Below are 22,844 nucleotides of genomic sequence, written 5' to 3'. Positions count from 1 at the left end.
GATCATGCTGGTTGACTCGACCTGTACCACTGGCTCCAACTTCCGAAACGACATGACGACCTTTCCATTTCTCTGTTATCCTCCTGGGACGTTCTCAAATTATCCCAGAAGTAAACCTCTAGCACTGTTCTGTCTAGTCCTCATATTTTCGCCAGTGTCATTTTGCACATTGGCAGCAGCGACTGTCACCTCAGGCCGAAGAGCTTGTGTCCTACAAGGACAAGGACACGAGCACACTAGGCCCAGTTTGGTTTCCAAGGTTTTTCATGTCCAGGACTCACCATATCCATTCCCATGGAAGCCATCCTTTTCTGAGCTACCCGCTTGGTCTCTTTGGCTTGTGTTCACCAAGCAGTCCCGGCACTACAATGCTGCGTTGCAGGACTCCCCATGCCCTATTAGCATCCGATGGAAGTGTTGAATCATGTCCTTTTATTCCCAGTCCATACCCCCAACGAAATCACTATACCATGTACGACATTGAAAGCAAACCCCAATTCAATGCTAATTTCAGAGACGATTACAATCCATCTCCATTCAAAGTAGCTTAGAGTCATCCAACGGCTACTCGCGTAGTTACCTACTACCGCCTTGTACAGATATTGGAAACTCGCCACCCTAGCCCCAACCTCAGCCACCTGTCCCGTACCCCTAGAGCTATATTTATGCATATACGGGCTACCAACCTCGAACTCAAACTCAAACTCAAACTCAAACTCAACTTAGCACGGAGGGTGGAAGTCCACCCCCAACTGCACTGTCAAAGCCTCTGGCCGATCACAGCATGTCCCACAATATACGCATTGAGACGCTTGTGCCTAGACCACGGCGCAGCAATATTCGGACCCACGGCAGAGATGTGGATTTGGCGGTGGAGGAGAAGTGGATGCGGACGTCATCTTTTGTCAACGGCGTGGAGCTTCTTTCGCGTGCTCTAGCGTAACTGCCGTGGCATGCAAGGGGCGGCCGACCACGGTAAAGATAATTGTTTGCATATGTACGGCGTGTAAGTTGTCGGGATGGTGTGCAGAGGCTGGGAGTGGGATTATTCCCGGCTGGAGATTAGAGTTTCAATAATGATCACAGCAAGTAGGGGAAGAGTTATAATGTACATGTAGCTTTATGTGTATGCAGGTTATGGTTAATTTACCTCAAGTTAGGTTGGAATTAAGGGTGTTGGCACATGTGTGAAGAGGCTGGTGGGTACATTTCGAGTGAGGCCGTTGGTTCATGGTCATGCCTTGCATGTGCTAGTGCTAGTTCTCGGCTTGTAAACCCTTTATAACGTTAAACCGGCCACCTCGCATACCTCGTATAAGTTAGGGATACATGATTGTACTGTAGCACTGTAGCGTTTGTATTGGCAGTGTGGCTGGGTAAACCTCATCACATGTCACCGAATCAGGCCTGAGAATTGAGGCCAACAATAGGGCAGATCCACTCTGTTCCATGGGACTGACATCATGTGGGACAGACTAGCCATATCGGGTGTGGCGCAGACCGTGTCCGGCCAGTCAGTAGCCAACAAGACCAGGATCGACTCTTGCCATCCACTGATCTTCGTCAATTGCGTCGACTCAGGGTCGTCCCTCTTTATAACCCGTCCGAATCCTGTTGCCTTCTTTTTCTGCCATATATTCTCCTCCTCCCCCGGAGTCTTGTCTTCACATATATCCATATAAACAAAAGAACATATTCAAAAATGGGAATCGGTGGGGTTATCCTGCGATTCTTTAATCTGGGCCTGCGCGTCCTCCAGTTCCTCGACGCTGCCGTCATTCTCGGCATCTTCTCTTATTACCTGGCCGTCCAAGCCCAGCATGACCAGCATATCGCTACTTGGATGAAGGCTGTGGAAGGTCTAGCAGGTGCTGCTACCGCCTACGGCCTGCTGGGCATCATCTTTGTCTGCTGCCTGGGCGGTGTGACATTCTTCGCTTTCCTAGGCGTAGCCCTGGACGTGTGTTTCACGGGCGCGATGATCGCCATCGCCGTCCTGACTCGCAATGGTGTCGACAAGTGCACCGGCACTGTCGATACACCCCTTGGAACGGGCGATGCCGACGCCGAGACAGCGTCCAAGTCATTGACTTTCGGTATGGCCTGCAAGCTGGAGAAAGTTGTATTCGCAGTTGCAATCATTGGAATGTGAGCTTTCACCCCAGAATCACAAACCCCCATGTTCGATACACGCGACAGACCCACTAACATGTCCTAGTTTCCTCTTCTTGATCTCTATCCTGTTCCAGATCCTCCTGGCCCGCCACCACAAGCGCGAGAAGCGATTCGGTCCTTCGCCTAACAACGGCTACACGTACGGTAGCCGTAAGAGTTTCTGGCGCCGCAACAAGAACAGCCCCGAGGCTCTTGGCGGCGCTGATACTCTGCCCGGCCACCCGACCCCTACAGACGTCGAGATGGGCGCTGAGCCGGCCAAGAATGAAAAGTCTTGGTTTGGTGGCTCGTGGGGTCGTAACAAGAACACCGCTGCCACTCCTGCTCAAAATGGCAATGGCTATGGCTATGGTAACTCAGCCTACACTGGTAACATCTAGAATTGCCATCGCTAGCTAACTGGCGTGGTGTGACTTGGGGAGATGAGCTTGGCAAGTCTGACAATGACATCATTGTCATTTCGCCCCTGCTCCGACTTCCTCGAGTTGGACTGGTTGCACCAGTCGATGATTACATGACCCTTTGTATTAAATTTGGCCGAGATACCACTATTTTGTTTGTTAGATTGGTCCGTGTACAATATGATGGAGGATATCTGGCGGCATACTTGGGTCTTTCGGACCTGGCTGGACGTCACTCCGATAATAATAATGAATCTCTTTGTCTACTCCACTGGTTACGTAGATGTCGGTTTCTAGAACACACATGGCGATAGGGTCGCCGCCACCACCTGGTAACAACCAGAGATTGCGAGTGCCACTGTTGTGATGACGAAGTCTGGGAGCATACTGTTTGCTTCCACTTTTAACTAAAGTATAGGACATCTGTTTATATTTGGTTCCCTGTCTAAAATCGAACAATGCCCTTATCTTCTCAATAACTTTGTTCTATCCCTATCACTGATCCGAGTGTCGGCCGAGCTGATTACACAAAATTGCTATATAGTCACGTCTCATTGCAACCCGTCCTTCGAAACACTAGAGCCAGTTGTATGAGATGGTACACAAATACGATGGAAAATGATTGGCGAAAAAAGCCTGCGAGGAACATGACCAAAGACCAAGTGCGATGAAGAATCGCGGTGTTTCTGATCATTTCTTCTCCGGATTCGGAAACTTAGAGGTCCAGGGGGCATATCGTCAAGTTGATGCAGTATATCAACCACCTAAAGCTCCCTGGTTCCCTGATTCCCAGTTATCAATGTCCAATCTCCATCTATCCCTCGGCCGTCCGCGGCCGAGAACGCTAGGTCCCGGCCTTCCCTGTAGATTACAATATTTAAGATCGCGCCTTTGTACAAGGGTTGTGAAGCTACAGATTTGATCTCCTACGCTGGTTAAATTCAGAATGCGCTCTCCAACCCGTGGTCTCGCTCTCCTCGCCCCAATTTTTCCCACTGCACTAACAGTGATACTCGCAGACTCCTCCCTAAGTATCAACGGAATCACAAACCAAACCCGAGCAAATTGGATGCGCCTCGCAAACGATGCATTAAGCCAAATTGCCGGATCAACATGTCCATTTGCAGCCTTCGGAACGGCAATTGTAAATCACACAGCCTCGAACGAAGGCGAACTTGTCTGTTTGGGGGTCAATGAGAATGGAAAGACGGGGAATCCATCTTTACATGGTTCGATCAAAACACAATCCTCATTCGTAAGAATGAGACTAACACGGGATGGGTGGTAACATAGGCGAAATTGCAGCTATTAAAAACTGCACCGCCATCCTAACAGACCCGCATGGAAAATACCGCATGACAGCCGCAGAGGCACAAGTCGCCTTCACTGATTTGACGTTGTATACCAATGCCGAGAGTTGTCCAATGGTACGTGGAACATATCCAATCCTGTCTAGATGATACCAAGCTAACAAAGAAAAGTGCGCCTCCGCAATCCGATGGGCCGGATTCCGAGAATATGTTTATGGAACTTCAATCGATACACTTATCCAGAAAGGCTGGGGACAGATCCGCATCTCGTCCATGGATATCTTTGAGGCTTCTTATGACCTGCCCAGCCAGTCGCGACTTATGGGTGGTATTCTTGCTAATGAGACCGATCCTTATTTCCTTTGGCAGTACGACCCGTCGTATCCTTGTCCCAGTGGTTGTTCGCGGACGAAGAGTGGCTCGAGCTGCACGTCTTCTTGATAGGTTTTGTTCTGGTTCTGTGAAAGGTAACACGCTACATGTCATGAACGACAACAGCTTTCGGGATGATTGGCACAGCGTGACCAACGACCAACGTTAGTTATATGGCTATCCCGGGGGCTAGATGTACATGAAATCAAATAAAATCAAATTGTATATAGTTCGCCGGCTCACAATTTAGAGGCTTGTCTGACATGGGCGTTCCCTCGGGAAAGGTTTGGTTCTGTAGCTCATCCTGTTGCTCAGCCACGCGCATTGAGTTGTTGGGCAATTTTATTCGTATCTTCAAGAATAGCCTGACCACTCTGGATCAGGGATCTCAGCTCATTTGCCAAAGCAGGTGCCCGCTCCGCTTCCGGTATTTCTCCTTCGTCCGCTACCACGGCGTGGAAGTCTAGCACTATGCCTTCTACCTGCTTATCAATTTCTTCTTGCAGTGCTTTGAGGCTTTCAGTCATGATTCCGCCGTAGACATTCTTTGCATGCGTAGAATAGGAGGCAAATAGCCTGGAGTTTCTCAAATGGTCTTCCATGTGATCCTTTCGAAGTCTGTCAGATCCTGGTCCTAAAATACGGTCAATAACAAGAAGATTATGTTGTATTGGATTTATCTCCACGTACCTCCCACACCGTTACAATAATTGTAGCATGGCTTCATGAGCATCGATATGAATGAATCAGCGTGATGCTCTAACATGTCTCGCTTTGTAATTCTGGAAGTTTGTTAGAATTGTGGCTGAAGCTCGTGTTCAAGTGAGGTCTGCCATACTGTGTTTTTGAAACGACATTGATAATCTCATTCTTGATATGCGTATGGATATTCTCTCGTCTATGGCCCATGTTGACAATGATGTTTTGTAGGGCGTGGGGTGCGAGATGCTGATGCTCTGCAAAATTAGAAAAAGTCAGAAAAGAATACTGAGGCATAACCTTTTTTAAGAAGAAGAAAAAAAAAAAAAAAAAAGGAAAAGAAACAAGTTACCTTGGATACCTGAAAGTAGAGCTGAGAATGACACGTTGAGCATGTCAATCAGAAATTCAAATTTCAATTCCAGCCATTCCATTATTCCTTCCCATACGGGATCCAAGGCTTCACGGGTTTGCTGTATGAATTGCTCATTCCAAGGTCGCTCTTTTGGATGTGCCTTGGTACTCCAGTTTCCATCGTGCTGACAGAATGAAGCGTAGGAGGCCCAGTGCCACTAGAAGACCAGTTAGTGATTCGGAACATGTTTCATATTTATCTGCTAAAAGGAGGTGAAAATTACCCCGGCCCAGCGCTGACTGACGTCGAGGCTTTCCTGCTTCCACTGAGCTCGAGACGTATCTGTTGTATGAAGTTGTTAGACCTAGCAAATAAGGCGAGGTGGCTTCGCTCACTGATGCATGAGATGATGGAATTGTTAAATAGCTCTCTCAATTCTTGAAACATGCAAGTTACATGTGCTTCCGACGATTGAAAATCCTATTGACTATCAGAAAATGCCCTGGATTTGTTGAGAAAAGGAAAACAATCCGGAGCCATTCAAAGCGGTATTGTTTCTGAGCATACCCGGCGAAGAGCTTCTTGAGACTCATTAAGAACACGCCGGAGCTCGGCAGCCTTTTCTGCAGTGACTGGGTCTGTCCCAGATAGGGCCCATTGGCGAATTGAGCCCACCATTGCCGGGACTTCGTCCTCCAGAAATGCAGTTGTTGCGCGCATTTGAGCTTCTGCTGGGACTAGCTGGCAATAGCGGCGAAGATCTCGTATGCCAGTTAGATCGAGGTACCTATCTGCCTGGGTTGGATCGCCGTTCCGATGCTCGGAGTATAGTGTATTGCTGACACAGAATACTTCGACGCTATCATATTTTCTGCGAAGCTCGCGCGAAATATTGAGATTTCGCCGGTGGATCAAGAAACGGGTGACGCTAACATACAAGTTAGTGTTAAAGCCGGCTGAGTTGATTATTGGGTATAACCTTACTCGAAGTCCAATTCTACAATCCTGTCACTGCCCTGGAGTCAACAAGGGTCACATTGGCGAGGGGAAGAAATGGTTACCTGAGCCCTGTTTCTTTGAGCAGCCATTTGACCAGATCATCGCCCTTCGATTTCATTCTTTGCGACTTAGCCGTTATGCGCTGCCCCTTGACCTTTTCGAGTTCCTTGTTCATTTCCCGGACGCGCCGTCCGTCTGGCCCTTGCTCACGGGACGCCTCTTCTGGTGAAACATCCTACAGAGACAGTCAGAAAGTCTTGTGAAGAAGGGTCTGTGTGATATTATGGGTGGATTCGTACCTCGGAGTTCGTGCAAATGATTCTTCGAGGCTGATTCTGCCTACACCTTCTTATGATGTCTCCTACAGACTCGTCGGTCCCAGCTCGAGAAATGTTTGCCACAATAAAGACCTCATCGCATTGATGAGCAAGGTATCTTTCAGTTGCCCGAACTCTTGCGAAATTGAGATCACGCAGTCCTATACTAATTAGTCGGGACCAATAATATATCGGTACATTTTTAATGCATACCAGGCAGATCAGTCAAAACCAAACCGGTCCTCAGAATAGGTGAATTGAGATATACCCTGCCAGGAAATCAGGTAACTGCTCGTCTTTTCAAAGAATGCTCAACGAACCTAATCAATTTGATAAAAGGCCACAGAGCAGGGCCACCACCCTCTGGGTTGTCAGCAGCAAGATGGTCGAGAATAGATTTACATTCTTCAATGTCACCAGCAATGACCGAATACTCGAGTGCGTCAGACCCACCCTGTCGGTTTGTTAAGCCGGCATATGCCCATCGCTCCAGCATCGTAAGGATCTGAGCGTGTGCACCCTCAGCCACATCTGATAAGAACTCAATTGTCAGACTTGGCTGGGTCTTGAAAAGTGATTGAAGTGTTTCCCATGATTTAACAGCTGCATCTTGGCATTTCCTTTGTTCCTCAGTTGTCTGAAGCTCCCTGTATATGGAACTGACGTAGAACTTTCGGAAGTCGAGTAGGAGATGCTCAAGTAACTCTCTCATTTCTTCTGTGTTCATAAACTCTGCTTCGATGGTAAATGGACCGGTGTGAGTATCATCAGTGTGGCGGAATTCTGTCGCCACACAGGTGCAGGCAGATCCCTCTCTGCTCTGAAGTTCTGTGTTAGTGGAAGCATTTTCAGCGAAGAATGAGACGAGAGCATCCACATACAGATCTTGCAATCTTCTGATCAAGAAGTGAATTGATTAGAGAGCTCTTGCCTGTAAGAACATTAGCGAAGAAACGAAATATACGAGGAGGTGCAAAATCTCCCATACCAACTCCAGAGTCACCAATGAAGCCCACAGTACGAGTCACCGGATACTGGAATTTGCTCATCTCCTCAGTACGCTTGTAGAGCGTGTGTAGGCTTGTTGATTGATCTTGTGTCAATTCCGAAAGACTCATCGTGCTGGCAAGACTGGCCAGGTAGCGTTTAACTGCTTTCAGACCGTCCTGAAGCCGGGTGTTGTAGATTGGGGCCCGAGGGAGAGTTTCGTCGCGTATGTCATTGGAGATTACCTCGTTTTCATCTTCATTCTCCTGAGACGGGCCAGCCGCTGAAGCACTCACACTACTCGCCGGAAACCCACCAGGAATTTGTAAATCCTCCGTATCAACGGATGCTGGTACAGAGAATGGGCCGGGGGTACTCAATTCCCCACCAATCTGGCTGGTACTAGATACTTGGGAGGAGATTTCTCGGGATTTTCGCCTCGGACGGCAAGGATGTATAGGTCTCGGCCTTGGGCTTGGGGAAGCGTTGTGCTGATCAGCATACGTGGATGGCGAGCGACCGGGGCTCAGTCGCGAACTTGGAGAGCTGGGTCGAGGAGTAGTGTTTAGTGATGCTTGATCTGGTTGCAAGTTTTGGAAGAGAAATGTTGGGGTTTGGGCTGTTGGCAAGGTTCTGGGTATGCTCGGGGCTTGCCGAATTGGCAAACCGCTCTCACTGCCACTGACATCTTGAGATGATGTTGGGGTGATAATCCTGCCAGACTCAGAAGCAGTCGAGAATGTGCCTCCCGATGAAGGGACACTCATTTTGGAAGAACTGGGTTGAGTCTGTTGCCAACAACGTCTTTGGGATCCTTCGGACTATTAAGGAAACCCCTTGAAAAGAGGCTAGCATTCTCTGGCGCCTAGTTCCAGCACTTGTAACACTGGCGTGGGTGCTTCACCCCTCTTGCTGCACGGTGCCGCGCTATCATTTGGCGATGCTTTTGTCGCGGATCGACAATCTCTGGCTACCTCAGGGCTCCATTTGAAGTCCAGCCCTATCTGTTTCTCAGGAGGAATCACAATTGATTGCCGTATGTCCTTCTCACAATCTTGAACTTTGAAAAAGATGTCAGAATCGATCTCATAGATTTGCAGGCTTCTTGTGCCATTTCCGGCCCCCACGAATTGGTGCGCGCGCGCGAATTTCATCCCTGTACCAAAGGCCGCGAACTTGTTAGTGCATTATTAGTAGCCAATGGATCCCATGAAACTCGGTACTTTTGCTGTCGATCCCTCTGCTAAGCCCTCGGAATCACATTCTATTATTAATTTCCATTGTAGAATCCATAGAAAAAGCATCGCTAGGTGCAAATCTAATGGACAAGTGCCGGTGCATTTGCATCAAAACATACATTAAGAATTTGTCTTGACAGAAAGTACAATAGCCAGGGTGGTATCACCAGTCAGGTGCAATCCAATAATCCATCCAGGCACCGTTGCCATTGTCTGCATCACGGAATGTATCAATTCCTCCCTCCACACCGTCTCTCCCCACCGTCCATACACCATTTTCGATCAGTTCTGTCCACCGGTTGAACAGCCTCTCCAATCTCTGCGCCCGCCTTTCACCCCCAAAAGGGTGAAAATGGCCATGTTGAAAGAGCTCCGTGAAGGAGCCCGAGGTAACTAATGAGCCATCACTCATCCTCGCCCCTTCATTATCCCATAAAGTAGACCGCAGTGCAAATGGAAGCAAGAGGCGGAAGCCCGCTTCTTCCTCATCGTAATGACATCGACATACAGATTCACTGTATAGCCCCGTAGGAATAAGACCACTCTCGTTCATTGTAACCTGGTCAACTCCTTTTAAGAACGACCATCGGATTTCTTTGTTGAAATTCACTGTCAGTGCACTTTCTGCTGCAAAGAGCAATATCGGCGGAATGCTCGCCTCGTCGCGGGGCACGTCGGTAAACTGCTGACGTCTCGCGAATGCTACCTTATCATGCGGGACCTCTAGGCCGGGTGCAATCAAGTTAAAACGCGGAGTCTTCACTCTTGTCAAAACTGAGCGGATAAAGCAGCTCTTCGGCACAGAAGCCGTGTCGAGGTCTGCATCGGTGAAGAGCGATGTGGAGGCAGTTGATAGTGACTCGGGAGGCATTCGAGATTCGATTGCGGCTGAGTAGCGGTCCATAGCAGCCACAGTGTTATCGATCTGGACTGAGCAGTACGGGAGCCACGCCCACAGCCCAATTTGTGATCTAGACATTGCCACATCGTCAGGCAGATCTTCCCCCCGCGAATCAGCTACGACCTTACCCATGCGAATCAGATTGACCCAATGGGTAAGAATAGTCTCTAACGGGAACCACAGATCCTCGTGTTCATCGATGGGTTCGACGCTTTCTGAGTTTGTTATGGTCATTGGGAACGAGGCCCGGTGGAGCTGCTGGTCATAGACAACGCCGAGATTATGTGGGCCCAAGCCTGGTACAGTATCATATATGACAACAAATCGTTCTTTGTCCTCGAGATTGTTGTGTTCATCAGGAAACGTAATATCGCAGAAGTCCATTATAACCCCGTTTACCCAGTAAAAGAGTTCTGGCTCTGGATCATAGATCAAATCCAGGAACGAGTTTAGCGAAGGATCCAGACGCTCGCGAACTGCTTCTGTATCTTCATTCATAAACCGCAGCGGCCGGCTAGCCAGCGCATCAAGGTCGGGCGTATCTCTTTCGTAACGGACCATCCAGGCGTACGCGACCAGGTAATTGTGTAGTCTCGCGCAGCGCTCATAGTCGAGGAAGCCTTCATTACGCGCTGGATTATCGTCAGACACCAGAGCGTCTTCAATGTTGAGGATCTGTTGTGGAGTGGTATTCATGGCAGATGATTACAGAGAACCTGGATAACAGCATTGGGGTGAAAAACGCGGAACACGTGTTAGTAAGATGTCGAAAATAAGCCCTAACCAGCCACCGAGAAACCACCTTTAGAAAAAAAAAAGTCTCTAATTTCCAGTATGCATGGCTTTATGAATTTATGTAGGAAGAGATGGTTAACCCCGAAATAACTTGGAACAGCTCCTGAACTATCAGGGACGGTCTTAGCTCTAGGCCACCGATTTCCCTTTCTTATCACCAGTTTTGCGCGGTTTGAGTCGAACGACCAGGCCTTCCTGCATGGAAAATAAATGCGCTGCCACCGTCCAGTCCGGCTTGGGCGATGCCCACTCTATGTCGAACTCCCGCAGTAGCTGTGGTACAACCTTACTCATTTCCAGAAGCGAGAGATTTTTACCAACTGATAGCACCTAGTCAGCCGACCGAGACATTATATGGGAAAAATTCACCGATGCAATTACGTGAACCTTGCCCGAACTAAAGAACAAATTAAACAAGCCTTCAAACCACAGGAAGAAAATAGAAAGGAAATAAGAATGTCGACCACTGGTGAAGTCCACGCACCGCCATAGAGTATCGACTCATGACCTTTAGTTGCTCTTCAGATGAATTGATCCAACGCTCAGGGCGGAACTTCTCGGCATATGGCCCAAAGATGGTTGTATCGCGATTGGTGACCCAGGGGTTGATTCCGACAATCGTGCCGGCTTGGAGGTAATGGTCACACACTGTTGCTCCTCTAGGTGGCACTACACGTTCTAGAGGTGCTGCCACTGCTGGATGAAGGCGGAGTGCTTCTTTCGTGACTGCCTGTCTATAGAAGAAAGCTAAGTCTTTAGAGGTCAGTGGCAACGATTAATTTATTTACAGGTAGGGTAGTTGTAAGCTTTCCGCATAGCTGATATGCTCAGAGAGATTGCTGTTAAAATCAGCTGCGTCTTTTTCTTTGTGAAGCTTCCTGATACACTCGGGATTTCGCATAAGATAATAAAAGATGGCACAAAGTGTGATTGCGGTAGTATCACTACCAGTAGTCCTTTGACTGGGGCTTCTTAGTCGCATCTTCCTGGTATATAGACAAAAGCACTTACAAGTTGGCCAGTAGAGAACCGATCATATCTGGCTCGCTGACATTGTGCTTTCCAGCATCGGTGTTATTTTTGAGCCATGCTAGAAAGTCGTTTCTTTGGCCATGATCCTCATACCGTTTCAACTCCTCTGTCGCATTCTGAGCTGTAAATAACTAGACAACCAACCCGGTATGAGATCGAAGATCTCACTTACCGAGCACATGTAACCAAATGGGTCAAAAAATCCCGGCAGCGACTTCAAAATTTCCAAGAATGTATCATTGCCAATGAGATATCGGTTTAACGAAGGCATCTGAGAAATAACAGATCCATAAGAAAGACCTTTCTTGAGAGAGTTTATCATTCGTCAATATGGACTCGCTTCTCTACAAAGCCGAGACGCTTGTTGAACGTGATAGCGCCAGCAGCATCAAAAGCCCACCTAGTGATTAAGTTTAACACAGTATCTCGGCTGCCCGAATTGAATTCAGAGATGATAATAGCTCACATACCAATGTAACCAAACACCGAGATCAATTTCTTCCCCTTTGAGCTCGTACATAGCCTTCAAAAAAATGTCGGAGCAATCGTCCACTGCAGGCTCCAGCTTCCGAACCGAAGTCATCGAGTGAATTTGAGAGACTGAAATTTTGATGCACTTATGGATAGCGAGATCTCTCGTGGCAAACGGTGTATCTACCGGGTTGCCTCTGTACTTGATACCGAAGGGAAGGTAAAATTCGCCCTTCAGTGTTTTGGAATGGTCAGTCTTTGCCATCTGTGCTCAGGTTTGTTTCGTACAACAAGGAGAGATTGGACCAACCTTAACAAATTTGATCGAAACTGAGTAGATAGTTGGTCAGATACATGAACATGACGCGGTCCCACGCGCACCATAGGACCATACTTCTTGTGCAAGTCCAGGTTCTTGGTATGGCATCTGCCATCGTAGACCATGCAGATTTTGTATAGAATTGAGAAGCGTGCAATGAATGGACCTGGTAGATCACAAATATCTGATCTGAGAGCTGTCTGAATGTAGTCGGTCATGATGAACAAAAGAAGCAGAATCAAAACAGCCTTCATTCCTAGCCACTTGTGATCTTGGGCCCAGAGCTCTAGGCTACTTGCCATGTCTTGAGGTTAGTTTTGTCATTTTTTCATGTTAGTAAGAGGGTTCAACGTCTGAAAAGAAGGAATTGACATTGCTGTAGATATAAGAGGGTCTCAGCTGCTGCAGTCCCTCGCTGGCCTAGTCTTGGCGCTACGTACTGACCGACATTCCCATATGCGACTGGTCAAGTATTTAGTTGAATTCGAAAATAGATAGGTTTTCAACAAAAACGATTTGTAGAGAAGAGTTACTGTGTCGTGACTAGGTGTAATTGTGCGGATGAGCCAAATTTCGGGTTTAGGAGTCTGATGCGCCGAATCACTGGTTGTAGGCCGGTTTCCGAGGTTGAACGTGAACTAGTATTGTCAATCCAATCAGGATATTTCAGTCTCTAAGATTATGATAGATCTTATGTAGATTTCTATGACCAAACAACAGTCCCCTCAAATCCTGGCATTCTCTTCCACTCTTCTTCTCCAAGGCGCCTGTCGGTACTCAAGTCAGTGACAATTTGTTGGACACCAAAGCCATTCTTCAATTTCTCTTTGAAATGACCAGCTTGCAAAATACGCGTTATCGGCTTCTTTATGCACCGCTGCGAATTCCTGGTTCCAACTGCTTCACCTCTTCCACTCCCCATACCAAGTCTGGTGATACTTCCAATGTATTCGGGATTGCCCATTGGATCTGACTCCAACTTTTGGGCCCCATTGACAAAAACATCAATCCGGAAGCAGTCTTTGAGACAAGAGACAGAGTCGAACATGATGTATGGAACGGATTCATGTCCTTGGGTGACATCTGTTGTATCTACAGACTTGGCTGTTGACAATGAAAAGGCTGTGCCACCGTGCGGCACCGCTGCTGTCTTAGATTGCAATTGGGAGGTTGGGAGGAAGTCAGGAACTATGGGCGACGCGTAACAGTACTTCATTGCGAGACTCTGCGTTGCCATGTCCCCTACTGTTGTGTAGATGTACTCGCGGGGGTCATCATATGTCCACACTTTTCCGTTGTCCACAGAAGGACGAAGAGGAAAATTGGACGAGAACTGGCGTGCGGGATCTTTCCGGAGGTACATCTCAGCAATACGGTCCATGTTTGCGTGGTAGCTGAGGAAAATGGGGTCGAATGCTGTATAAGAATTATCAGCCTGTTTTGAAACATTAACATGGATAACATACTTGTCAATGCCAGTGGGTTCGCTGCTCACTATATCTGGACCTATCCAGCCGTGATATTTGTCATGCACTTGCTCAAACAGACCATCAAAGAATTTGCGACTGGCTTCAGGATAACAATTGTCCGGCTGGTTTTCCTTGAAGTCTGGTATATTAGCCCAGGGACATCCTTGAGCTTGTTGCAAAGAGAAATCATGTTGTTCAAATGCATGCTCGATTTGCCGGTGATACTGTTTAAACCATTTAATTTTATTTGACCAATTAGGATGGCCGCGGCCTTCAACGAGCTCCGGGGAGCGTTCGACATACTCAGAAGTACCTGTTCTGTTTTGTCCATTGAGTAAAAGTGCGTACTTCAGAGGATTTCTGCGTTGTTCTCCATTTGAATGGGCATAGAAATCATCCAAGTAGTTCGATGGCAGACCAGCATAAGGTGAATCGGGCTCCCCTGTTCCGACTGCAAAGCCATTCCAGTAAGGAATAGGGAAGTCAATCAGCTCCTCCACATACTTCAAATACGCTCGATGCCAGAATATGAAAGCTTCTTGGTAATGGAGGCACCACTCAGCATCTATAACACAAATCAACATCAATTCTGTCTGCAAAAGGCTCCAAGACGTACGTAGTAATCCCAGCTCCTGCCATTTAGAATCCTTCTTTCCAACTTGAAGTATATCATCCAACCTTTCACGATAGGTCTGAAGCTCAGATGGGCTGAGACTCAGGATGTCTCTCCTGATCCTTATATCTGCTGGATAAGGATTCGGGGGTCTGATCAATTCGTGATATTTAACCGGATCGATAGAAGAGCGTCTAAAGCCTTGGTTTGCCCACAAACGCAGAGTCTCCAAAGTCTCATCTGGCCAATAGTGGCTTTCAATTTTCGTGATGGGCATGGACCGAGAGCGCAAGTGTTGATAAATGGTAAGGATGTTCTGTTGGACAGACTCCACACTCGACAAATCAAGGTACATGTGTGCAGGGCGAGAGGGACTGTAAGCTTTCATCTGTTCTATCCAATTGTCCCCAACAGACGTAGGATTGGAGTCAATAGATGTCCAGTATGGCTTAGCAAACAATGATCTGACTTGAGCATCCCAAGTTGGCTGCTCGCTCTTGTTCGAGGCTCCCAGTTGGTAATGCTGACAATCCGCCATTTGCTTGGCGTGGTAGGAGTTTCAATGGAAGAATGATAATTTTGAGGAGCTCAAAACTTGAAAAGATCTACTGTAGTCTTTATAGGGCTTCTCTGCACCTGCAGTCGACGCATACGCATCCTGTCGCTATAAACTCCCTTGGAACTCCTTACAAAGAGAATAACCCAACGAATCATTTGCATAAGGCCTATCCCTAGGTGACTTTCATTCACCCAAGCTGAAGACCCAGGATCAAACCCCGCGACTCAGTTAGTGACCTAGCACATTCAGCTCCGCCCAACTTCTCTTTCTCGGTTAGAAAGAGGGAGATAAGGAACAGTATTCCACCAAATCCCTGGAAAATAACGCTACAAATTGCTTCTTTTATGAAATAAATCGCCACCATTCGCTTTTGGCTGCAGACCTATCAACTGCATCACCTGAGAAATTGCCAAGCCTTGACACGCCCTAGCCTCACGTCAGACAACTTCCTATTTGGGTACCTGTTGATCCTTTCAATCCACAGTAGAATCATTTCTGGGTATCAGGTGTTGTTTTCAGTTGAAATGAATGTTCGGATTCCGACCATCTCCAGGCCTGGGGTGACACATAAGAGAATAGCCTTGGATTCGAGCTCGCCACAACATGAAATATTCACACCATGCCGAGTGTGGAACATGAACCAGTCCCCAATGAAATAAGTGCTCCGTGTTACGCCATGCAACTGCAAAAAGAAGTGAAGCGAGGTTTACCCAATTGGAAATTGGGAAGACTGACCTTGAGTTCCGATTTCCTCAAATCTGTTGAGCTAGATCCTCAACAGGGCATGACCCCCCAATATCAGCACTGCTGTGACGGTGGAACTCAAATTCGACCTTGAAGGCGACCAACAGCCACCACCGCCAGAAAAGATGAACACCAAGTTGAAAGCACATACCTTCTTCAGCACAGTCCCTTGGTCCGATTTTCCTCACTTGTCCGAAGAGAGAAAATACCCAAGACACGACTTCGGCGAATACACCGAGTCGTCACGATTTTCTACCAGGTCTGTCACAGCAGTCAGGTGGGAGAAGTCCCTTGCGACAAAGTCAACCTTGGCCAACACTTGTTACACTTCAAGTATAATAGTCCCGATCACTCTTCCGAAATCAAAGACCTTTCTACCTACCTTACATTCACGTATGATTTCACTCTTATGCTCTCTTGATATTGCAGTATGATATTGCAATGTAAAACCTGTGCTTTTGCCTATGACTCTTTTGCTGCATGCGACGAGGTCATTCACGGGAATCGCCGTTGGAGAGAAGATGCTTGAGCTAATACAGAGTCTTCAGAGAGAGTGAGTTGGAGCATCTTGTTTTGCAACCGAGTCAATGAGAACCTTTGTCGAAGCTGTCTTTTTTTACATTTAGATGGAGAAGAGAATACAGTGGTAATCATGTCTGAAAAGTAATATAATTGAAAGGGGACTAGAGAAATGAACACGCGTCGATACACAATCATTAGGTAATTGACATGACAAGAGCGTCGCATGGGGACATCAACTGGGTCATCGCTGGGCTGATCATGGGTAAAGATTACAAGAAACGATACATAGCGCCTAAAAATGCGCCAAGAAGAAAGATCATCAAGCCGCCCAAAACGATATGCGAGCTACGGAGCTCACAAAACCGACACAGTCGGAAAAGAGCCGTGATAAATCACGCTTTTGTTTAAGGTGTAACCCAAAAAAAAAAAAAAGAAAAGAAGCTGAGTTTACCACCTGGCACTGATAGCACCGCCACGGCACCACGTACCAGCAGCGACAGAGCCCATGAAGACGGGGCGGCCGTAGTTGCACAGGGCGAAGGACATACCATCGGGGGAGCAGAGTATTTCGCCGGAGGTGCAAGACCAGCGGCCGACGTAGTTGCTGAACAGGTTGTTGGTGGAGGCCTCGGTGTTGAGGGTACGGGCAGCGGTGGCAGTGGAGGTACCGAAAGCAGAGGCAATCTTGGACATATTCTTGTCAGTGCTGGTAGAGCTGGCAGTGCTGGTAGTGCTGGCAGTGTTGGTAGAGCTGGTAGAGCTTGCAGGGCTGGTCGAGTTCTTGGTGGTGTTGTTGTCGGTGTCGAGGAAGGGGGCGTTGCCCTCGCACTTGTAGCCCTTGCTATCAGCCTTGCCGATGAGGTTAGGACCGGGCTTGGGGAAGTGGACGGCCTCGCCCTCGATGGTGACACACTTGCCAGCCTGGTCGACGTTGGCGACGAAGAGGTCGGGGAGGCTGTCGAAACTGTCGGCGGCCTTGGTCTGCTTGGTGTGGCCCTTGGGCTTGGTCTGATCCTTAGGCATGCTCTCGGCCATAGGCGTGCTATCGTCATTGGGCATAGGAGCATTCTTGGCCTTGGTGGCTTCCTCCTCCATGGCCTTGGCCACGGGCTTCTTGTCATCAGCGGCCATCTCGAGCATGTGTTTGGGAACGGCCCTCTCCTCGGAGTCGGTGGTAGCATTGGCAGTGCGCTCGCCGCCGCCAATGGTGATCATAGCGCAGTTCATGTACATCTCACGGTTGCCGACCTTGTTAAACCAGGTCCAGGCGAAGAGGGCATCACCAGCCGGGGCGTCGGAGGGGATGTCGAACTGGTACTTCTTGGCAATGGGGCAGTCGCCCTCAATGGATTCAATGACCTTGAAGGTCTTACCCAGATCGTAGGTCAGGGAAAGTTGGCATGAACCACCATCGTGGGTGGCGCTGCCCTCAAGGGTCATCTCTTGGGATGAACCAGGGGCCCATGTGTCGACAGCCTCGAAGTCATCCTTAGCGTAGCCTTTGCAAGGGTAGTCGCTGCCGGAGCTTGATAGGGGGTTGGTATATGAGTAGTCCTTCTGGCCCTTGGCGTCCTTGTTCAGGGGGCTGCGGATGGGATAGGGCTTGCTCAGCTGCATGTGAGCAGAAACTGTGGAGGCCAAAAGACCGGAGAGGATGAATGTTCCCTTCATTGTGATTGAAGTGTTTTCTGCTAGCTAGTTAGTCTCTTGTTGGTCTCTTAATTGCCATATAGCAAAAGCAAGTTATGGAAGGAGCGAGTCACTTACAGTTTCTTGGGTTTATGAAAGGTTCGTCAAGAAACAAATACTAAACACTTAACCACCAGGGTCAATTTGCAAAGAGTACAGAGCTTGAGTAGGGAAATGTCCGGGCGCTCGACAAATAGTATAAATACATGCCTAGTGGACGCTCACATTCTTTGGGCCTCTTGAGAGGAATGGCAGATTCCATCATGTTGCGGTCTTAGCCCATGCGATGATAATCGAGCAATGGCCCCCGCAACGTGAAGAATGCTGCCAAAGAAGCCGCACTTCATATGTACTGCAAATTTAGTTCACCACCTAGATAGTGATAACCTGTCTCTATCTACTCATATTCAAGGCCAGCACTTTAGATGTGCCTTCACCACTCGAAGTCCACATTAAGATTGAACTATCGATTCAGAGGATCATAGTAGACTCGTTCCCGCAATTGAGTTTGGTCCTAAGACAACCTCAACCTATCAACCTCCAATTGAGGACAACTACGTGGGCACCCAGGGGCAATGGATTGCACCGCTTACAAGCTGATGGGTCAATTATGAGAGCCACTCACAGCCTTCATTCCGACTGACAATGATTTCCGAATCAACTCCCCCAAGAATCCAGCCATGATGTCAGGGGTCCTAGAAAAGGCCGCGTCACAAACGCCATGTACTCAGCAGACAAGTGCCGCTCAAGCTTCACTCAGGAGTATGTGATGCCACTAGTTTAAGTCTCGAAGTTTGGCCTGGCGGAAGCCTTTAAGGGGTTGGCCCCTCAACCCCTGTTCTCCCCCTGCATGCCTACCCAGGGCACCAATTACATCCCTCCAAGCGAAGGGCTTTGTTTACATTTTTGAAGTGGCTTGCGGCTTTTTTCTCTTGATCCTGCAGGAAAGCTTGGTACTGCGTGGTTCATGAGATGCGATGCGATGCGACGCGACGCTGTGGGGTTTTAGCATGGCTTGACGTACATGTATGGAATAAATAGATATCAGCCTTCAAACTAAACTAGTTCTAATGGCCATCTCTTATAATATCGCTATGGGAGTAGACTCTCTGTATTCTATGTCTATTCACACTCATTATGTACATCCGCTCCGAACATATAATTACACCCCAAACATACGACAGCTATTATCCCACGCGGCATCAATAATATCCTCAACAGAAACACCCTTCACTCCTGCAACCACCAATCCAACACGCTCCATAGTGCAGCTCTCGTTACGAGTCTTAACCATCTGCCCTGTAATAAACTTGTTATGCTTCCGACTCGCAGGCAAAGGCCGAGCAGATTGCAAGTAACCCGCAATCTTCGGATCATTACCCAAGACCTCACACCAGGGCGCATCAGTTTCAAGCTGCAACTTATCCAAAGGAATATGCCTAACCATGTCCAACTGCTCATCAGTCCGGAACGAAACACCATTCACACTAATCTCCAAGCCAAGCCCCACAAGCTGCATCATCTCCTCCTTGGTCCCAGCAAAGGAATGCACAAGCCCACCCTTCGGCAATTTCTCAAGATAAGGCCGGATAATAGAAATGAAATCCTCCGCCGACTCCCTCACATGCAAGAAAAGTGGTAATTGAAAATGAACTGCCAACTCCAACTGTTCCCGGAAAGCACGCTGCTGCGTTTCTTTATCGGCGCTGTTGAGGTACTCATAATCCAGTCCGATTTCACCAAATGCAGCCAGAGGCGATGGAGACTCGGCGCGAAGTGTTTCGCCGAACACTTTTAGTTCATTCAAATACTGCGACTCGGGCTGTTCGTAGATCTCGGCGGCGTGGTAGGGATGCACGCCAAGGGTCATTTTGCATATTGTGGGGAACTCCCTCACTGCTTGCAGATTTTGCTTCGCGCCTTCGAGTGTCATTGTTGTGAGCATTACTTTTGCGCAGTTGTATTCCTGGGCGCGTTTAAGCACTTCGCCGAAGTCGGCTGGGTGGTATTGTTTTCCTCGGTATATGCCTTGGAATTGGTCTGCGGTATATGTTACCGCTACCTGGTATGTGTCAGTGGAATGTATTTATGTTGAATCTAGTATGACTGACATCGAAGAACTTCATGGCGGGCTTGCTTGCTTGGTAGGTTGAAGAGCAACGGAAAATGATGCCGGAAAAGTTGAATAGTGCCTCAGCTTTCTTGGCGGGTTGAGCATCGAACACGATGATAGGTGTTATCGTGTCACGATTGAAAGTAATGCCCGATAGACTACCAATGGCTTGTGTAGCGCTTCAAAATGGACGGAACAACAGAAGTATTCATCTCAAAACCCACAGAGGATTTATTGAAATATGTTGACTCGGTCCGGGTACATGCACCCGATGTCGGCAAAGTGGTGGGGCTTATACAACAGGAGTATTAGATCAGTTCTTTATAAACACATTAAAGCGAATGTACCATCTGATGCATTATGTGAACCCGGCCTCTTTCTCATCTCTTCTTTGGCCATTTTCGAGTGTCTTGGGTTGATCTTCTTGATTATTTAGAGGTGTGCGCTGTGAAAGGACCCATAGCCACTGTCGTATACTTGGCTCCGAAGAACTTCAAGTTTCATTATTATTATATTTTGACAGCCATGTCTTTCCGCATAGGAGACAGCAGAGGCCACGGAGAGCCATCTGTAACCTTTATTTCGCCAATCTCCCCAGAGGCAGTTCCCGCCAGCACGCCAGTACCAATGATTCCACCATCGCTGGCTTCGCGCAAGAACACACTCTTTCCGCCTGCTTGTGGACCCGCGCGAATAATGAGACGGTCGATATATCGCTGCACGTTTTCTTTGTAATGAGGATAATGTTGAATCACTCCACCAGAAAATGCCACGGCGAGTTCTTCCGGGCCACTGTTCCAACCGGGCGAGCCTGAGCCTGTTTGTTTGCTATCTTGAGATTCCGATTTCATCAGTATTTCGCTGGGGTCTTTGCACAATTTCACTTCTTTGATGCAATCGAGAAGACCAACAACGGCGGCTGCAACTAATGAAGCGGCTCGGTCGTGTACAGCCGATGCGATGGTGCGGATGTCACGAGCGTATTCTGGTGTCCATCTCCAATTGCTTTCAGGTGGTAGCTGAAGCTTTTGAGAAAGCTTATCTGCCAATGATTCATCGGTTATTGAAGCGGCAACAATCAGAGAGAGGAATTCTGTTGAAATGGAATATGGCTCAATAAGCTTCACTGGTAGTATTGAGTCCTCTATTCCCAGGACTCTGTGGAAGTAATCATAGCAAATGATCCGAACCAACTCGCCAGTATACCCACCTCCAACCATATACTCTAGCGGCTGGAAACCCGGCCGTTTGCAATGCTGGTCCAATTCATGGTCCCATTTATTTCGAATGCGCAGCTCATCAAAGGGAGCTGCCGCCGTTGAGAGAGTCCACTCAGTAGAAATGAGTGTCTCCTTTGCGTCAGGGTATTTCTCTCGAATATTTTGGGTTTTTGATTCGTGAAGATCAGAAATCTTCATTGGAGCAGTGGCATTGCATCCCGCGCCTACAATAAGTCCCATGACAACACGGGTATTGGGCAACGAAGGGATCGAATATGCCAATGATGCAAGGGTTGCGGTCGTATCATTGATCATGACAGCGATTTTTAATTTAGGCAGAGAAAATAACCTGCGTCGCTTTGCAGGCATCGGTTCAACATCTCCATGAGAGGAATACGTGTGGCGCTCGTATCCATTTAGTAGTGCTTGACGGAGGTTGAGGTCTGAGCTTAGAGAAAAGCCTTTGCCAGTTGGCATCAAGATAGCTTCATCGAGAGTGTTTTGTCTATACGAAATTAGCCAGGGAAAGGAACACCGGAACATGGTGCTGGTACTTTATTGGTAGACAAAGGGAAATACCCGTCGTTATTTGGTCAAGACTTTCTTCATTCGGATTGGCAAGCCGATCGGCCACGACTTCGGCAATACAGTCACCAATCCAGGTGAACAAGTCCAGAGAATGGTCTTTTCGTAAATGATCTTCAATAGGCCAAGCCTTTTCTAATGTTCGTCGGACGCGAGCATGTCCTTCGACTTGTTTATCTCCCAAGAGATCAATAAAGGCCACTCGCAGATAAGAGAGACCAACATAAACACCGAGGTAGCGTCCAGTTTCATGACCTGTTGGAAGACGAGTAATGGGTGTTGGAATGAAATGTTCAGTAGATTCCATGGCCAGATTCGTATATGATGTTGATAGTCGACAGGACAAGTCATACAAGGTTTCGATGCCAACCTGGAGGGGTTGCAGGAACTCTTTCAGATTTGGCTTTACTGCTGCAGGTTGTTCCACAGTTGATGTAGCCATATTGATCTGATAATGGCCCGAAATACTTGGAAAAGTTGCTTTGGTGGCCAGATTATGGCTTTGGATGTTGAAAAAAAGACGCTTGCTGACGAAAATATGCCAAGACGCCGCTAGAAAGGGTAGAATACCACCACGTGACCTTTATGCAACGGTGTTTTTATAGATGGATTAGGGGGTTTTTTTAAATCATTCAGGGGGGTTTCAGGCTGTTTATCTGATGATTCAATGTGATCAAGCTGGTGGAGAAGTTGGCTCTAATTACTGGATGTGATCACTGGCCAAGCCTAAGCTACCAACTTCCCGTCAGATTTCCAAGATTAAGCTAACAGGGGTTATGTATACAAAGTACAATGCTGCTATTTCGTTTATTGTTATTTTTCCTTCTTTGATCTCAAAAATAGGTTGGTTCATTTCATAGTATATTGGCGTATTACTATTGCATTTCCAACGATCATGCTTCGATCTACGTACTTATTCGGTCAAAATTAAGACCAGACTATATGAAGAAGACAGATAT

At 47.7% G+C, this 22,844-nt stretch overlaps 9 protein-coding genes across 9 annotated transcripts; 2 read left to right on the top strand and 7 right to left on the bottom strand.

The window, feature by feature from the left end:
* Positions 1-1,702: 1,702 nt before the first annotated feature.
* N7508_010654 (uncharacterized protein) lies at positions 1,703-2,555 on the top strand (the record flags this gene model as incomplete). The annotated part of the gene is made up of 2 exons (XM_058468714.1): positions 1,703-2,148; positions 2,219-2,555. 2 exons carry the CDS (start codon positions 1,703-1,705, stop codon positions 2,553-2,555), a joined length of 783 nt encoding a protein of 260 aa, XP_058316560.1.
* Positions 2,556-3,522: 967 nt separating this feature from the next.
* On the top strand, positions 3,523-4,327 carry N7508_010653 (nucleoside deaminase; the record flags this gene model as incomplete). The annotated part of the gene is made up of 3 exons (XM_058468713.1): positions 3,523-3,805; positions 3,870-4,003; positions 4,058-4,327. The coding sequence occupies 3 exons, from the start codon at positions 3,523-3,525 to the stop codon at positions 4,325-4,327; spliced, it is 687 nt and encodes a 228-aa protein (XP_058316559.1).
* A 242-nt stretch (positions 4,328-4,569) lies between these two features.
* N7508_010652 (uncharacterized protein) lies at positions 4,570-8,382 on the bottom strand (the record flags this gene model as incomplete). Its single annotated transcript, XM_058468712.1, has 13 exons — positions 4,570-4,892; positions 4,949-5,040; positions 5,097-5,245; positions 5,407-5,529; positions 5,596-5,654; positions 5,708-5,792; positions 5,880-6,309; positions 6,374-6,546; positions 6,611-6,789; positions 6,842-6,897; positions 6,949-7,448; positions 7,510-7,559; positions 7,617-8,382. The coding sequence occupies 13 exons, from the start codon at positions 8,380-8,382 to the stop codon at positions 4,570-4,572; spliced, it is 2,985 nt and encodes a 994-aa protein (XP_058316558.1).
* A 634-nt stretch (positions 8,383-9,016) lies between these two features.
* Positions 9,017-10,450, bottom strand: N7508_010651 (uncharacterized protein; the record flags this gene model as incomplete). The annotated part of the gene is made up of 1 exon (XM_058468711.1): positions 9,017-10,450. The coding sequence occupies one exon, from the start codon at positions 10,448-10,450 to the stop codon at positions 9,017-9,019; it is 1,434 nt and encodes a 477-aa protein (XP_058316557.1).
* Positions 10,451-10,678: 228 nt separating this feature from the next.
* Positions 10,679-12,164, bottom strand: N7508_010650 (cytochrome P450; the record flags this gene model as incomplete). The annotated part of the gene is made up of 8 exons (XM_058468710.1): positions 10,679-10,869; positions 10,919-10,946; positions 11,034-11,283; positions 11,338-11,388; positions 11,561-11,697; positions 11,754-11,852; positions 11,918-11,981; positions 12,052-12,164. The coding sequence occupies 8 exons, from the start codon at positions 12,162-12,164 to the stop codon at positions 10,679-10,681; spliced, it is 933 nt and encodes a 310-aa protein (XP_058316556.1).
* A 910-nt stretch (positions 12,165-13,074) lies between these two features.
* On the bottom strand, positions 13,075-14,991 carry N7508_010649 (uncharacterized protein; the record flags this gene model as incomplete). Its single annotated transcript, XM_058468709.1, has 2 exons — positions 13,075-14,405; positions 14,457-14,991. 2 exons carry the CDS (start codon positions 14,989-14,991, stop codon positions 13,075-13,077), a joined length of 1,866 nt encoding a protein of 621 aa, XP_058316555.1.
* A 1,734-nt stretch (positions 14,992-16,725) lies between these two features.
* N7508_010648 (putative extracellular protein) lies at positions 16,726-17,949 on the bottom strand (the record flags this gene model as incomplete). The annotated part of the gene is made up of 1 exon (XM_058468708.1): positions 16,726-17,949. One exon carries the CDS (start codon positions 17,947-17,949, stop codon positions 16,726-16,728), a length of 1,224 nt encoding a protein of 407 aa, XP_058316554.1.
* Positions 17,950-19,129: 1,180 nt separating this feature from the next.
* Positions 19,130-20,093, bottom strand: N7508_010647 (TatD family hydrolase; the record flags this gene model as incomplete). The annotated part of the gene is made up of 2 exons (XM_058468707.1): positions 19,130-20,029; positions 20,079-20,093. The coding sequence occupies 2 exons, from the start codon at positions 20,091-20,093 to the stop codon at positions 19,130-19,132; spliced, it is 915 nt and encodes a 304-aa protein (XP_058316553.1).
* Positions 20,094-20,604: 511 nt separating this feature from the next.
* Positions 20,605-22,435, bottom strand: N7508_010646 (hexokinase family protein; the record flags this gene model as incomplete). The annotated part of the gene is made up of 2 exons (XM_058468706.1): positions 20,605-21,805; positions 21,855-22,435. Coding segments are annotated over 2 exons (1,782 nt in total), but the record flags the coding sequence as incomplete, so codon positions are not given.
* Between the last annotated feature and the right edge of the window lie 409 nt (positions 22,436-22,844).

This window comes from Penicillium antarcticum (assembly GCF_028974205.1).
Source record: "Penicillium antarcticum strain IBT 31339 chromosome Unknown utg000009l_segment0_segment0, whole genome shotgun sequence".
Lineage (NCBI taxonomy): Eukaryota > Fungi > Ascomycota > Eurotiomycetes > Eurotiales > Aspergillaceae > Penicillium > Penicillium antarcticum.
The sequence above is the reverse complement of the archived record's forward strand: the minus strand, read 5'-3'. Positions and strand labels throughout refer to the sequence as shown.